This window comes from Pundamilia nyererei, unplaced genomic scaffold (assembly GCF_000239375.1).
Source record: "Pundamilia nyererei isolate P.nyererei 1_Seehausen unplaced genomic scaffold, PunNye1.0 scaffold00049, whole genome shotgun sequence".
In the NCBI taxonomy this organism is placed as follows: domain Eukaryota; kingdom Metazoa; phylum Chordata; class Actinopteri; order Cichliformes; family Cichlidae; genus Pundamilia; species Pundamilia nyererei.
In genome coordinates, this window is record NW_005187450.1 from 3219697 (window position 1) to 3235608 (window position 15912).

General features: G+C 40.2%; 2 protein-coding genes across 2 annotated transcripts; one reads left to right on the forward strand and one right to left on the reverse strand.

The window, feature by feature from the left end:
• Positions 1-2270: 2270 nt before the first annotated feature.
• Positions 2271-6037, reverse strand: tas1r1 (taste receptor, type 1, member 1). The gene is made up of 6 exons (XM_005733072.1): positions 5856-6037; positions 5419-5746; positions 4562-5320; positions 4261-4479; positions 3848-3968; positions 2271-3193 (listed from the first exon to the last, which is right to left on the reverse strand). The coding sequence occupies exons 1-6, from the start codon at positions 6035-6037 to the stop codon at positions 2271-2273; spliced, it is 2532 nt and encodes an 843-aa protein (XP_005733129.1).
• Positions 6038-8317: 2280 nt separating this feature from the next.
• Positions 8318-15355, forward strand: rprd1b (regulation of nuclear pre-mRNA domain containing 1B). Its single transcript, XM_005733023.1, has 8 exons — positions 8318-8687; positions 8787-9010; positions 9853-9982; positions 10326-10459; positions 10954-11072; positions 11217-11343; positions 12226-12401; positions 13035-15355. The coding sequence occupies exons 2-8, from the start codon at positions 8860-8862 to the stop codon at positions 13182-13184; spliced, it is 987 nt and encodes a 328-aa protein (XP_005733080.1). The 5' UTR covers positions 8318-8687; positions 8787-8859; the 3' UTR covers positions 13185-15355.
• Positions 15356-15912: the final 557 nt, after the last annotated feature.

Genomic DNA, 15912 nt, shown 5'->3' on the forward strand with positions numbered 1-15912 from the left:
AAAATGCTTGCTGACTTCTTTTACATTTATATATATTTCATGAAAAAAGTCCACATTGGTACTATATATATATTAAAAAATACCACTTTATTTTTGCCTCTTTTAGTGCATTTTTATTTTAACACCTCTTTTCAACAATGAATGTAGGGATGGTCATTAATGGTTTGATCTACAAGGCAACAGATATAAGGATGTTTGGGTCTGTACATATCTAAACAGCAAACTTAAAATGGGTTTTGACAACACTGCTGTACACACATTTTCATAGATTTCATAATCAGGAAATGTGATAGGATTTCTTTGATTTATGCTAAGCAACGTGAACAGAAAAACGCATTAAAAAATCCAGCAAATTGCATCTAGTTGCTGGCATTTGCAGCCAGCATCTTGTCAGTTACGCACGACAAGATGTATTTTATTTGCAATGCAAAGGCACAATAAACAATCAGCTGACCTTGGCATGTTAGAAACTAAAGCAGTCCCCCATGCTACTAAGTAAAACAATCACACATTCTCCACAGTGCCCAGATTTATGGCCTACATATTGTATTCACAATTACTCACACGTGTACACATATACTTACTTATAATCAAGTATAGATCGCAATAGCATTTTCCTAGCTTGTGTTTTACTGTAAATTCATGCTTCCAACACTCAGTATTCCTAACAGCACAGTGTAATGCTTGGAAATGAAAAATCAAAGCCACTGTTTGCTGCTACCTCTATTTTATTTTAGTATTTTATCAAATAATTTCTTCCCTAAAATAAAAAAAGGACGCTCATGTTCTTATGTGAACATTTTATGTTAACTGTGGATGATTTTTAGTCTTGGTGGTTTTGTTGTTCAAGCATTTCATTCACATCTCTCTGTTTAAATCTCAGAGGTGCTAACTTTGTTATCTCCCCTCACAGGTTGTGATGTAGTGAAAGGAGGCGTGGTTGGTGATGCATGGAGACGTGGGTGTGTAGGTGAAGCGATCAGATTCATTTTGGATGACACTATCAGCTCTGAAGCTGCTCTTCACTTTATAGCGTGTCATTAGCATGACAAAGGCACGTTAATTAAGCCGTATTGGGGTTTGTGTCAGATGAAGATGTATCAATAACTGAGAAGTGAAGCAATCAGAGGCTGGCTCAGTGGAGATAAAACCATTCCAGACTGAGAATGGAGTGCCGTCCATCTCTAATCAGGAGCTGCTGCTTATCTCAGCCTGCATTTACTCTGGGGAACGTGGGCAAAAGCTCCTGATATGCACCCAGGGAATAATTAAACAGGATGCATCATTGCACTGGTGGTGTCAGGGGAAAAGATGCTGAAAGAAAACATGTTATTATAGATTTAATTGCTAGTGTGGAAAAGGCAAATTCTTAGTTTTCACACCACAATGATCTACATAGTTTTTTTGTGCACATTTTTGTCCCTTTGACTTCATGGCAAAATATCATTAATGTGTGGATAGCCACATCCCAAATGAAACCTCGACTCTGCTGGTATTCGGGTGACTTTAATGGTTTGTTGATTTTAGTGTAACGAAAGACAAACACGGCCAAGAGCACAGTGAAACGTTGGCCACAGCAGTTTGCAGGTAGAGGTGTAAACGTGCCTTTGCATGGATTCAAACGGATAGTTTGTATGTTGGGCGATGTTGAAATGAAATTCCTGAATTTTTATTCTCGCGCCTTTTCTTTGTGTACAGACAATAAAACTCCTGCTTGTTCACCCATGGCACACTTCGATTGTTGACCGAGGGTATTAGCCTGTGAGTGGACAGAGAGACTGTGGGAAAGCCAACCTCCGACTCTACTCACACATCTACTGGTCAATAGCGCTGACCTCCCAGCCACAAAAGGCCTTTTCATCTATCCTCTCAAACAACAGCTAACAGCAGCAGTGTGTGTGTGTGTGTGTGTGTGTGTGTGTGTGTGTGTGTGTGTGTGTGTGTGTGTGTGTGTGTGAGAGAGAGAGAGACAAAGCAGTTAGGGATTTCTTTGACATGCAATGAGTTGTTGTATCATTCTGCAACTTGCTGTAACAAACTTTTATTCTGTAACCAGCTGCTTTTTGCTATTGACTCACTTGAAACTTGAACTTGACAATTAAATTACACTGAAATTAAATTATAGGACATCTAAGCAAAAGAATGCACAATCTAATAACACACAAATACACTCACAAGATAAACATTCTTTAAATAAAATGCATTTAAAGCTATTATTTTGCGCTGCCTTGAATATAAGTGCTGTTAATGTAATGAAATCACCACACTACTCATTTTTTCATGGTATACATTTGAATACAATTCTGGAAATGTGCAGTTGTGTTCATTTGCGGTCTCAGCACAATAATATAAATTTTGGGTACAAAGTATCCCCCGAGGAAGGCTAGGACACTGAAGAGTGTGGCAAACACTTGTGCGGCCATGGTGAACGAATCTCTGCTGATGAGGTAGAGGGTGAAGAAGCTGATCCAGGAGATCATGTACACCATGAGGCTGAAGGTCACGCACTTGGCCTCGTTGTAATTGGCTGGCAGGTCTTTGCCCATGTAACTGAAAGTGAAGCAGAGAACGCTGACCATGGACACATAAGCAAGTTCAACACCAGAGCCGACCGAGAGGGTCTTGCTGCACTCGAGCACGATGCGATCTTCGTAGAATTCAAGATCCATGGAAGGCCTGGGGGTGTCGAGGGCCACACGGAGCACGGAAATGATCAGCATGATGGCAGACACTAGGAAAATTGTGAACTCTGGCCCGTGTTTTTTTGCCCACTTGTCATAGGCTGGCGGCAGCTTGGATGCAAATTTAAAAATGCAGACAACCTGAAGGGCGCGCATAGTGATGCAGGCCAGGCACACAGTGAAGCTGTCCATGAATAGAGACTGCTTGAAGATGCAGGCCAGAGGCGATGGCTGGCCAAAGTGGCACAAAGAGCTTATGGTGGCTGCAGTCAGGGCTGCCAGCATCAGGAGGCAGGTGCGGCCCCCGGCAGACTTGGCCACGGGTGTGTTCAGGTTGAGCAGGAGGATTATTGCAGTGCCAAAGATCATGAGAAGGCAGGTGGCGAAAAAGAAGAGCAGGGCAATGGAGAGAGGGGCGTCCCATTCCAGCAGCAGGACAGTCCTGTTCAGGCACTGCTCACTGCTCGGGGGCGCCCACTGCTCTGGCAGACACGGCTGGCAAATTACAGGATCTAAGGAAGAGAAAAAGCACAGCTTGAAGAAAACCTGGGATATAAAAGCTGGACAGCAGTTGTGTCCACTGTTGGTTGAGCTCAGATTCACCAGCCCAAGTCTGAAACTTAAAGTCAAACACACAGCATTTGCTGGAAATCATATAATATGTGATTTGTTATTATTCAACATTGTGGCCCTTGTTTTGTTTTTTCAGGTCGTTTGGCTCCAGCGTCAGAATGTGCATTCAGCACCACCTATTGGACAATTTTACACACAACAATGTAATGGCGCTCTGTTGCAACGTGGATCACTTTGTTCACTGGAAGAAATCTTAAATAGCTGAACTCTATATTGAGTTCTGGAGCACAACAACTTAACTTTTATTTCTTGGATATCTTTATGATTTTGGGGGATTTGTATTTGCATTACATACAATCAGCACCTCTGACGATGCCGATAAACGACACATATTTATTACTGGCTTTTATAATAAAAAGATAGATTTTATATAATCTTTGTTATGAGATCATAAAATCTCAGATTCACTTTTCAGTCTCATTTTGCTACATAGAGATAATATGTGATCAAGGAAACCCTTTTCCACCGCCCGCCTCTCTGTTTTCTATTTATCCAGGTGCTTTACTGCTCCTTTTTCCTTTTTCTTTGTTTACCACTTTTATTGAGGAATGTGGCAGCAGGACAGGCCTGGCAGTCGAAGCAGCACTTATGCTGCCCTGTCAGCAACTTCTTGTGGCCAGTTGGGCAGGGTGGTGAACAGATGGACAGTGGCACCTATACACAGTCAAAGAAAAAGACATATTATAGATTAGCTTTTATTTAAACAGGTCATCTCTAATAGATCTAGCTCTTGGTTGGAAGGGAGAGCAGAGAATAACAGAAGAAATAAATCCTATACAACAGATGCACATAAACCACAACATCAAAAGCATATTTGTTTAACCTTTTTAAATGAGAAATGAAAATGATCCTTTTTAGGGTTAGGGTTAATTTTCTGTGGGTCTTTTTGTAATATTTAATTTTTTTTAAAACTATAAAACAAACCCAAACACCATGTTGCTCTTACTGCTCTTGAACCTTCTTTTCCGCACCACTCAATTTGATCTGCATCAATTGTCAGCGTAATTGGGTCTGGGGTAAAGGAGCCCACTACTCTCAGGGACCAGTCAATGCCCCTCCAAATCCAGGTAACAATATCATATCCTGTGGGTGGATCTCCATTTGCATCAAAGTACACAGAGGTGTTCTCCAGAGAAAATCGCACATGCTTTAGCTGCTGAAAAAGCTGGGGAGGACAGAAAATGAGAATTATGTAAAGAATAAACCCAAATCAAACCAAACCAAAACATCAGTTTAAATCAACTCACCTCCCATGGATGCACGGTTCTCTTGTTGCACTTTTCGGCATCACAACCAAGTGTAGTGTGCAGAGCATGAGCCAAAGCATACACAGCTTTATACACATTGAAGGCAGAGGCGATGTCATATTCCTCCAGAGAGTAATTATTTCTGGCGAGGCTGTACAGGTCTGTGCTCTGTAGGCAGTCATTTCCATAGCTCATCGTAACATTAGCGTTGGCGCGTTGCATTGAAGCCTCGACTATCTTTTTCTCAAACTCCTCAAATCCGGGAATGGATATAGGTTTGACGGCCACACCGATCACAGTACCGATTGTGTTGATTCCACTTATGCCTGATATAAGAGTTGCCACTGACCAGTCCTCCGTCCCAATCCACACTTTATCTGTTATGTTGCGCTCGAGTACAAATGGGAAGAAGCCACTGAGTTTCGTCTTGCTGGAGAAGACCACAATGGTATTGACGTGGGTTGTCAGTATGTCCGTTACCATGTTCCTCATGATCTGGACTGTTTCATCTGTGGCTGAGGGGATGACTCCTTGGTAGGCGATGCAGATGCCGTAGCTGGATGCTTGTTGGGACAGACTCTTCATGGCCTGAAGCCCATAGTCATTGTCACTGCCTAAGAGAGCGATCCAGGTCCAGTTGAAACGAACCAGGAGTTGGATCATAGCAGCTACCTGGTTCTTGTCACTGGAAATTGTGCGGAAAAAAGATGGATAGTATATCTTGTTGCTCAGCTGCTCACTTGATGCTTCATAAGAGATCTACAATGAGCAATGAGCAATGAGTTTCTTTTAAGATGTGAATGTGGAATATAAAATAATTCATGGACACGAGCAAAGACTTCCAGGTATTAACTTACCTGTGGTACAAGAGAGGTCCCCAGTAAAGCAGCAGGGGTGAAAGACTTGCTGCTGCTGTCCGGCCCAATCACAGCCACAGCTGTTTGAGCATCACTGGAATTAAGGGCTGTGTTGTTCTGTGCCCCAGGTGTAGAAATGTTCCTGTACTGTTGGTCGAGCAGGTCCAGGGTGGCCAGGATACTGGCCGGTACTGAGCAAATATCGTACATCTGGTAGCCGAGTTTCACTCCTGGTAGGAGAGAAAGCACCCCTGTTTTGCTGTTGATTTCTTCCACAGCAAATCTCATAGCTTGCAACAGATGAAAACCATGTTTGTTGGGCCTGCCTCTGGAGAAGAAAAAAAAGAGTGTTAAGTTTGAAAAAACTGACAATATTAACTGGTCCACAAGTGAAATGCATCTATCAGGTTTCTGTCTAATAAAACAGAAACACTCACTCTCTGCATGGAACCAGAGCAGGCAAACCACTCAGCCCATTAGTGTAGAAGAGAGGAAAGAGTCCAGCGAAGGAGAAGTCCCCCTGCAGATACATCCCCTGGCTGTGAGTGGTGTGATCTAGATTCCCATCAGCTGACTGCAGCACTAACCAGCCCAAGGAAAGCAGCACAGTAACAGACATGCTCGTATTTTAGCGTCAGCTTATGCACATCTGCATGTGGAAGCTCAGTGTGTTGTGCAAAAACAGATCAGGAACTCTTCTTAAAAGTGTGGGCTGGCAGAGGGGAGGATTTTCCATTCTTCTGAAAAATGTTTACTGAGTGAAGGTACTTTGCATGTGGAATTTGTTGGTGTCATTAGAGTTTTCCTCCCGTTGAAATGATTTGCATAAATGAAAGTCATGAAGAGGCAGTGATTTTTTCATAAATCTTTGACCACTAACATGGAGTGAGTGCAGATTCACTTTTTAACACATTTATTAGGGCTGATAGTCTTTTCCAATATAAGACTTTGCTTTCAAGGATTTTAAATCTTAATCTTATAGATGATATTGCAATTTCAGTGTGATGTACATACATTACGTACATAGATACAAAGTGAATTTATCAACAAATGAAGGCAACATTACAGGTTTTGGGAGTTAAATGTTAACCTGATGCTGCTGGATACTTTTTGTAAGTACATTTTATGATATTATTTTTGTTAAATTCCACATGATGTGTGTTTAGTAAAAAGCAGCTGCCCATAAAACAGGAAATATCTGTTAAACTTTACATAGAAATAATGTGTCTCAAAAGTGTGTCTGAGTCAGCACAAAAACTAAGAATCTACTTTGAAGAGAAAGTATTTTTCCTTAAAAAAATAGAATGAAAAATAAAGTCATCAATGTTTAATAAATATAATATAAAAACGGTTTATTGAGCAGAATCAAGTATAAGATGCTGAAAGCCAAAATTTTATGTCACCAGATGAGGATTCAGGGTCTCAGGAGGTTAGCTTGTAAAGGCATAATTTGAAAGTGATGTCCTACTCAGAAGGACATTTTAGAAAATGTAAAAGCCAATAATAATAATAATAATACTAACAATACTACCACTAATAATAATAATAACAACAACAACAATAGTAATACATTTTATTAATCGGCTCTTTCAAAACACTCAAGGGTGCTTTAAAAGCAAATAAAAAAACAAATAACGAATTTCTAAATGTATATAATGTTACATGTTACACTAGTCTTATTAGCTACACTTATTTTGTAATGTGCAAATCCTTCATGAGGGCTGTACAGGTGTGCCAGAATTTGCATTTTGGTTGATATTTGACCTGTATTTTGTCAAACACACCTGTTGTACTAACATGTAATTTGCTTAGATCCAGGGAAAAACCATTGTTTGAACAGGAATACAGTGCATTTTATTATCCGCTGTATTATGCAGTCAAATAGCCATGTAAATTCAAATGCCTGTACAAACACAAAGGTTTGATGGCATGCACACAATATGCAGACTTTTAACAGAAAGGTATTTGTTAACATGTCCGTATGAGCCAGGAAGTTGGATAAATTCTCTCTGTTTTGTCCTTTGATGACATATTGCAGTCAGATTAATAACAGAGCTGCATGAGTAATAGATCCAAGTTAAAGCAATCATAGCTTGAAAACAGTCACAAGAAAAATCTACTCATGACAAAAGGTTTATGAGTAAGACTCTGACCTTTACCAACGTGACTCCTCTCTGTGTAATTCTTCCTCTCAGCCTTCCAAAAACGTGTAAAGCAGCCATTATTAATGTACTCTTATGCTTCTTTAATATTATAACATTACACAAAGTGAATTGCAAACAGCTAAGCATAGACTGAAGTTGGGCAACGTTTTGATTAATCATTTGGTACACAAAGAAAGAAAAGTACAACATTTAACTATATTCCTATGTAACAACTGTTTGTAATGTCTTTGTGTTGAACTGGAACACATAAGTGTTCGGGTCTTACAGCTTTTAAAAGATCAGCCGGTCAAACTGCAAATTTGAAGAGAGGCATTTTGGACATAACATAGCAAAACAATGGGCTGCTTGGCCTATAACTAAAGCTCCAATCATCTTCTCCTCTTCCCGTTGTTTTTGGCCTATCAATCTAATCAAAATATTGATCTGATAGTGTAAAATTGCATGTTTTAATGCATTTGAACTGCAGTGAAAAATAAACAAAAATACAAAACTTTAGTGAATTACTTTTAGCCTTGTAGCCTTATTACATGTTCTAGTATATACATATATAGTCTAAATCATCAAAAATACTGAGATATATTTCCCAAAATTCTCGTGAAATTATAGATGATACTGACTGTCTTTAAAAAAAATCTGTGTTATTTAAGCAGTGGCGATATGAACAAAATAGCCTTCATCCCCGGATAAAGATGATGATGGTGATGCCCGGTCTGCTTGCGTCACTACCATGCGACGCGAACATCGAGGTGAAAGTGCAAGCTGCCATTTTTTGAAAGAAGTCTTTTTGATGAGTTAGGCGACCAAAGCCAAAGTGTGAGTTTCGCCGTTAGCGCTTCGTCGTTGGGTTTTTTATGCTGGTGGGTTGACACGTATTAATCGGGCTTGTTACAGAAGTTCTGGGTATCCAGAGTCTGTTTGGAGAGCAGGCTAGCACAGGGCTGCACTGCTCTGCAGATGGCTGCTTAGCTCGGTTGGCTAACGTTAGCTGGTGCTGTAAACAAACACTGGACTGAGTGAAGAAGCAGCTGCTGATAAAGGAGCTCATCTTCATCGCAAGCTTGCTTTAGCGGATTTGGTCGATAATTCAGGAAGCTGTGAGCTAAGGTAACGTTTGGGAGGAGCGGGAAACAGTTTGATGCTACTTGTCAGTAAGTTAGCAGCACAACTTCAGTTTTGATGACAGTGCGAGTCTCTCCAAAATAGCTCGGGGCTCAGTCGCGTTAACGCTGGTCGGAGTCGGTCCGGTCACAAGGGAAGCGCCCACTTACTCACCGGCATGTCGTCCTTCTCTGAGTCCGCCCTGGAGAAGAAGCTGTCGGAGCTGAGCAGCTCGCAGCAGAGCGTCCAGACTCTGTCTCTGTGGATCATCCACCACCGCAAACACTCGGCCCTCATCGTCAAAGTGTGGCACAGAGAGCTGAAAAAAGGTGAGACCTGACTGCCGTCCTGAAAAAACCCCACACATTTGTGTGTATGTTGCAGCCAAAGAGAGAGCCGGTAACTAACAAGTAAAGGACACTGTACACAGACTGTAAACTCATTTTACGCTGTGAGCCACGTACAGCACACTGCAAAGAAGTTTAACTGTGCATTTAATCCATGACATTATTTTAGTTTCAGGAAATAAATGTGTAGGATGACTTCTGGTATCTTACAGCCCAGTCTGTCCTGTACTGTTTTGTTTTTGTTTTTGTTAATAGGAAATAGCCTTTCTTAAAACTGTGGACCTATTGTAAAAAACAAACAAACTCAAAAACATAAACTGCATTGTAGGGGGGAAAAAACTATTTTTCTCTCAGTTAATTGTTTATCTGTTGCTTAATTACTTTGGTGCAGTATGAACAGTCAAGGGGGAGGTCTTTCTCAGTTGGAAAAGCTGTAATCCAAAATTTATGCACATTTCTACATTTTCCAAAGCTGTTTAGTGGGCTGAATTGGAATCTGTGCTAGGCTGATTCTGGTCCTTGGGCTTTATGTTTGACACCCCTGCCCTAAGACCTTATAGATGGTCAGCTTACATGGGTGTGAAAGAATAGAAATACTAGTAAATCCAGTTTTATTGCGACTAACAGTGTATTTTTCCTCATTCTTATGCAGTAAGTAAAGGAGATGGGCATGATGAAGGGAAAATATGCCAATTAAAACTCAAACTGCAACTCAAACTCAAAATAATTTGAATGTGAGAAACTGATAATCACTCTGTGAATTTTCCTTGTTAATTTTGTTAAAGCTAACGTTTAAAATGAGATATTTTTCATGTATGTTGCAGCTAAAAGCAGCAGGAAGCTGACATTCCTGTATCTGGCTAATGATGTCATCCAGAACAGCAAGAAGAAAGGCCCCGAGTTCACCAAAGACTTTGAGTCTGTGCTCGTCGATGCCTGCTCCCATGTTGCCAGGTATATTTTAATGGTGACCACCGTGTTCTCTAAGTCTGCTCCAAATTAGACTCTCCTGAATGTAGTAAATGTGTGTGAGTCTGTGTGGGGAAGTAGATGCATAGGAAGTCATTTGTTTGAATTTTGTTTTGTGTTTTTGCTTATCTATTAAGCACAGCAGATCCTATCTGGACGTCTGCAGCCCCCGTTATCTTTTGTTTTTTAGAAAATATGTCATAAAAACTCTGGATGTGCTTTGATCTTTTTATAGCCTTCCTGTGCGTCTTTAAATTTAAAATTTTTATGTAACTCGTTACTCCCTTATTGTCTGCTGAAATCTGTTGCTCCTCTCGTCGCCCTGCAGTGATGCAGACGAGAACTGTAAAAAGCACATGGAAAGACTGCTGAACATCTGGAAGGAGAGGAACCTCTACAGAAGCGACTTCATCCAGCAGCTCAAACTCGCCATAGAAGACTCAAACAGCCCCAGGCCTTCAGGTTAGATGACTATTACATAACATGTTGTCACAGGTGTATGTAAATGTATACGATGCGTTTGACATCACAGCATTTCACTTTAAAACCATGGCCGGGATCACCAATGCTGAAAGAAGTCACATTTTGTGGACGTTTGTTAGAGAGCTGTCATGATTTATGAGGTGACTGTATCAGTGGGCTCCGTCTGAGTAAATACACTGATTACGACTGAATAATTCTCCAAACAGGAAGCCTTTCTTTTCACTCTTTCACTGTTAACAACATGTGTGTCGACACACCTGCATTTGCAGGTAAATGGCAGGTTTTTACTGAGTTTGTATCACAGAACAACAGAAAGAGCAGCGTTCAAGTACCCAAAATGTTATCTAACAGTAAATACATTTTCGGGTTTATCCTGTCGACATCAGTATGCCATCATAGGTGTTAAAAGAAACACATTAGTGACCTCATGATGTGTTTTTTCTGTTCTGTTATCTCCAAACTTCACTCTGCAGAAGAAAAAAAGCCAGTGAAAAGAAGCTATCAAAAGATCCAGGAAGATGAGGACGATGATGACAACGACTATAGAAGCCACACTTCTCCTCGCAACGCAGATTCCACGGCAACTCAGCTGGTGAAGATGCCAACGTTTAATCCAGATAATGTTAAAATGGTGGTATTTTTGACTGGCCTCCTTACTGATCTCTTATTACTGTTTCCCCCACTTCCTTTTTTTCCCTTGTCTCCTGTCTTTAAACACACTCTGGCACACGTGCAGACAGAGGAGCTGGTAAAGGCCCTGCAGGACTTAGAGAACGCTGCATCAGGTGACGCAGCTGTTCGTCAGAAGATTGCCTCGCTGCCGCAGGAAGTCCAGGATGTTTCCCTGCTGGAGAAGATCACAGGTAAGGCTTGGACAGCTCAGCTCGGTTTTGGACAAAATTGTTGGTAACCTTCTGTCAAAGAAAGAACAACCTACAGTGGTCACTAAAATAATAACTTGAAACTGAGATAAGTAATAACACTAAAACAAAAAACTTCAAGAAAATCAGACATTGCTTTTAAATTGTCGTTCAGCAGAATCCTTTTTTTAAACAACTAATGAAATTGGCCTTGCTATAAATTATGGTAACCCTAGAAAAGACTGATTCCAGTAGTGCCTACTGAGCTCAATTCGACTCGGCTTTTATGGTTTTTGATAGTAGGACCTGGTACCAAGCAAGCTGAATCGATCCAAAAATGTCATGCTAACAGACGGCATGCTGCCAATTGGCAAGTCAGTGGTGTCACTCGGTGAGTCATGAGAGTGACTCCTTCACAAAATTCAAAACAGACTTTCTTTAAACCGTGCAGTTTCAGCCAAATTGCTGTAATGATCCCATCCACATTAGATGGTAGTTGATTATAATGAAAAATGAGACAAAACGAGTAGAGTTGATCCGAGTAGGTACCGGTACTAGTGGAAAAGAGCCAAGGTAAACTAAATTGTGCCCTGTAATTAGCATCACAGGTGTCTTCTATGGTGTGTACCACACTGACCACAGAAAGCTAAGGAGAGAGCAGCCTCAGGAGATCTTTTTGTAGAGCTTGAACTTAGATTGTTTTATCTCTGCTTTCAGTGTGATAGAATTGTTCCTTCCAAAAAGACTCGCACTCAATCAATAAATGTTAGGACAGAACATATATACAGCAATCAAGTACTGCATGTAGAGGAGCGTGTTTATCTGGAGTAACCTCAGTTTAAATTAAGGCTCTGAGATTAACAACACACTTTGGCTCAACTCTAGACAAAGAAGCCGCAGACAAGCTCTCAAAAACTGTGGATGAAGCCTGCTTGCTGCTGGCAGAATATAACGGGCGTCTGGCCGCAGAGCTGGAGGACCGGCGGCAGTTAGCACGTATGCTCACTGAATACATCAGCAGCCAGAAGGAGGCACTCATGGAGAGAGAGAAGAAACTGGAGGTAAGGCACTTGACAGACGCAACAGTCATTAGAAAAGGATGTTTGAATGCTTGTGTTTGTCTCATTAATAAAGGGAGCTGTAATACCTGTAATACACTTTGTAGAGTTAAGTACAGATGTCTGAACTCATTATAGCAGTTACCATACAGCATGCCATATTATTTCACAGATAACTGCAGGAAAAATACCTAAAGGTAACAACACCCCCATCTTTTTGAGGTCATGTTCAGTGACTCAGATTAGCTGAGGAGATAAAAACAGCTGCAAACATGTTTATTTCTGCTGTTTAGAAGTTTAGAAGCAGTTTACAGCTAATGCTTCAGCCCTGAAAGCACTCATTGGCTAAAAACATGCCCACATAGCTGGGAGCATGTCTGACATGGCAAGAAATAAAAGAGGTCAGAAGGTCAGCACACTGTAAAAAGCAGATCTGGTTATCACAGTTGGCAGACGTTTATTCTTGGATGTTTAAATACAATTTTGACGTTTATTACTGACATTTTGGTGCATCTAGCTTTAGAGGTCATCTCCCTTCTTTACTGCCTTGCTCTTCTGTTTCCTGCCTCACATGTTTTCATATTAAAAAAAGATGTAATTTGCTCATACCTGTGCGTATCGTCATTTTTTCGGTAGGAGTATAAGCAGAAACTGGCGAGAGTGACTCAGGTGAGGAAGGAGCTCAAGTCCCACATCCAGAGTCTCCCTGACCTTTCGCTGCTGCCCAACGTAACTGGGGGTCTGGCCCCGCTCCCCTCAGCAGGCGACCTCTTCTCCACCGATTGAGAACCCTTTACCTCGACGAAGTCTCCCGTATGCTCCTCCCCAGACAATCTCAGCTCCACGTTGGATTTACAGAAATACTCCCAACTGTGTCTCCAGCCAGAGGACACGTGTGGTCAATCCTCTTAACAGTCGCCAGCCGACCTGCTAACTCAAACCTGCAGGACGAGGACGAGGAAGGCTTTTGGTAAAATGAGAATGCTCTGCAGAGGAGAATAAAGACTCTGTCAGCCTGTTTATTTTGTTAGTTTTTTTCCCCCGTACCCTCTCGATCGTCAAGGATTCCACTTCACCAGCTTGGAACAAGTTTCCTGTTGCTTTTATTTTGTTTTAAATGCTGGAAGTTTCAGTGATTTAGGAAGAGGAGCTTAGACGTAAACCTGGTTATCAGGACATGTCAGTCGAAGCATCTGGCTGTAAGTTATAGTTCGGATTCAGTGAGCAAAGGCTGTCTGTCCGCTCTCTTAATTCCTAAAGGCTGTGGCTACACTGTGAAGAGGATGTACCATTCATTAGGTTTACTTTTTGACTTTTATTTGCTTGGTTTTTATCGACAAATTAGAGAGATTGTTGATTTACGGTGTGTAAGTGTGTGTTTGTATAGTTAGAAAAAATATCAGGCCACTTCAGTATGTGTTGCTTTTTTGGTTGTTTCACCGGACGCCACACACAGCGCTTTCATTAAAGTAACACTTGGTAGAGTCTGAAAAATGGGATTTGTGGGATACAATCATTCAGGCAGCAATTTTAAAGACAAGGGACTTTTTATTTTCCTGTATGTAAGGATTTTCCTTATTTTGATACAAAGGTGCACAAGGTTCAAAAGAACTGTTGTCATGCTTTCATTTGAAATATGATGAAGCTCATTATGTTCGTTAGTGGAAAAGAGGCACAGTTTGAGTTTTGCTAATGAAATCCTGCACGTTTGAAAAAAGATCATCTAAATGCTAAAACTAAAAATACTATTGCTGTATCTTTCGAAAAGGTAATTGATAAGAAGGCAAAAATAAAAATAAATGAAGACATCAGGAGGATTGAGCCGTTATTAAAAGAAGTGTCAAGATAAACGAGTCAGAAAACGACATTTGCTGATATACTGATCACAACATGTTTGGAAAAGTTAAATAAAAGGGTAGCGTAGTTGCATTATTTAGATTATATGTTATTGTGAAATGAACTGACCATTCTCTACTTTAGCAACATTAATAGACACATTGGACTGATCAAAAATAATTATTAAATATTCCACAGTTCTAACTGCCTGTATCGATTTAAGTATTCAACAGGTTCACGCCTGCATCCCCTTCATATTTGTTTTTGTTTTCTCTTTTCATGGGTGATCCATCCTGTAACAAATGTGTTTATTTAGATATTGAGGTCAGGAAAAGTTGTAATTACCAAAGTCATTATTTTGGTACGAGCCTTTTAGGAGCAGTTCTGCGAGAAGGCCATTTTGTCATTTTGCTTAACTGATATTTAATTTTCAGTTGTCTGATACACACACAAAAAAAAAAACATTTATTGAAAAAGTTTATGATAAAAAGATCAGAGACGTTTAACAAACTGCTCATTTCATTAGCGTCTTCAGAAACACGTGGCGACTCCTGCTGCTACAGCTGAGGTGATTTTTTTCCTTATATAAAAGAAAGATTGTAGAAGCTGTAGCTTATCTGCTAATTCCAAACGCTCAGCTGAGACATGCTGTTCATGGAAAACCGTTGCAGTAAAATGATTGGCCTCTCCCGGAAGCCTGAAACCACGAAATCTTTCAAAGAGCAGGTGAAAATTAGCAGTTTTCTGCAGCGTTTGTTCAACCAAAGGTGTGGATGCATTCGTCAGAGTCATTACTGGGGTCATAAAACAGATGTTTGGGCTTTAACATGATCCCTAATATCAAAGTAAACCTTTGGACTTTGGATGTCGAACATTAAAGCGGAGCCATTATTTCATTAATTCATGTTCATCTGATAAAAACCAAAACCAGGAAAGATTTCAGTAAAATTTTAACCCAGATATGCTTGACTGTAGATAACACTTAGATATTTTCTTACTGACTTGCTGTGTGGTATGTGTTTCTCTATAGAATCAGTCTGTACTACCAGGACTCTGCCACTAGGGGTAATGTTTTTTCTGTAATGAAAGTGATTCAGTGGATGCCAATAAACTGGAACCATTTGAACAAATTCTGTGTGTATTTTACATAATTTCAGTATAATGCGAATATACTTACTTAAATTAAAAATGGGTTTTAATTATAATACATAATAACACAATAATAATAATAATAATAATAAAGTCATATGTGCAAATCAGAGTTTTCCAGCCTTTCATTTAATGCAGTGAGGAAACTCGGGCCTTTTCACAATTTAGAGACCATGAATTACATTTCTGTCATAATTTTAAGTTATTTAAGTAGTGGACCTTATCCTTCTAGGATCTTTTCATTGGGTTTGGTGTATCCTCTATCTAAGAAATTCCCTACTTTAAATATTATATTACAGATATGATGGTGGATGTCAGTAAAAAATCACAGGAAGATGAAAGGGGAACAGACCCTTTCTCATGCTCCTTAGAAGCTGTAAGGGTGGAGGAAGAGTCCTGACTTCAGAAAACTGCATGTGACTCGAAGTAGAGTTCAACAAATACTCAATTTAAGGGGCAAATTAAAAATTTTATTTATTTATTTATTTCCATTAATCATGAATACTACATGAATACATATATAGATATA

Excerpts from the sequence above, each read along its gene's own strand:
- tas1r1 (XM_005733072.1), bottom strand. The coding sequence starts at position 6,037 with ATGTCTGTTACTGTGCTGCTTTCCTTGGGCTGGTTAGTGCTGCAGTCA. Across the intron at positions 5,747-5,855 it reads GCTCTGGTTCCATGCAGAGA|AGGCAGGCCCAACAAACATG; the intron begins GTGAGTGTTTCT and ends TTTCTTCTCCAG. Across the intron at positions 3,969-4,260 it reads GAAAAGAAGGTTCAAGAGCA|GTGCCACTGTCCATCTGTTC; the intron begins GTAAGAGCAACA and ends GACTGTGTATAG.
- rprd1b (XM_005733023.1), top strand. The coding sequence starts at position 8,860 with ATGTCGTCCTTCTCTGAGTCCGCCCTGGAGAAGAAGCTGTCGGAGCTG. Across the intron at positions 10,460-10,953 it reads AAACAGCCCCAGGCCTTCAG|AAGAAAAAAAGCCAGTGAAA; the intron begins GTTAGATGACTA and ends TTCACTCTGCAG. Across the intron at positions 11,344-12,225 it reads CCTGCTGGAGAAGATCACAG|ACAAAGAAGCCGCAGACAAG; the intron begins GTAAGGCTTGGA and ends GCTCAACTCTAG.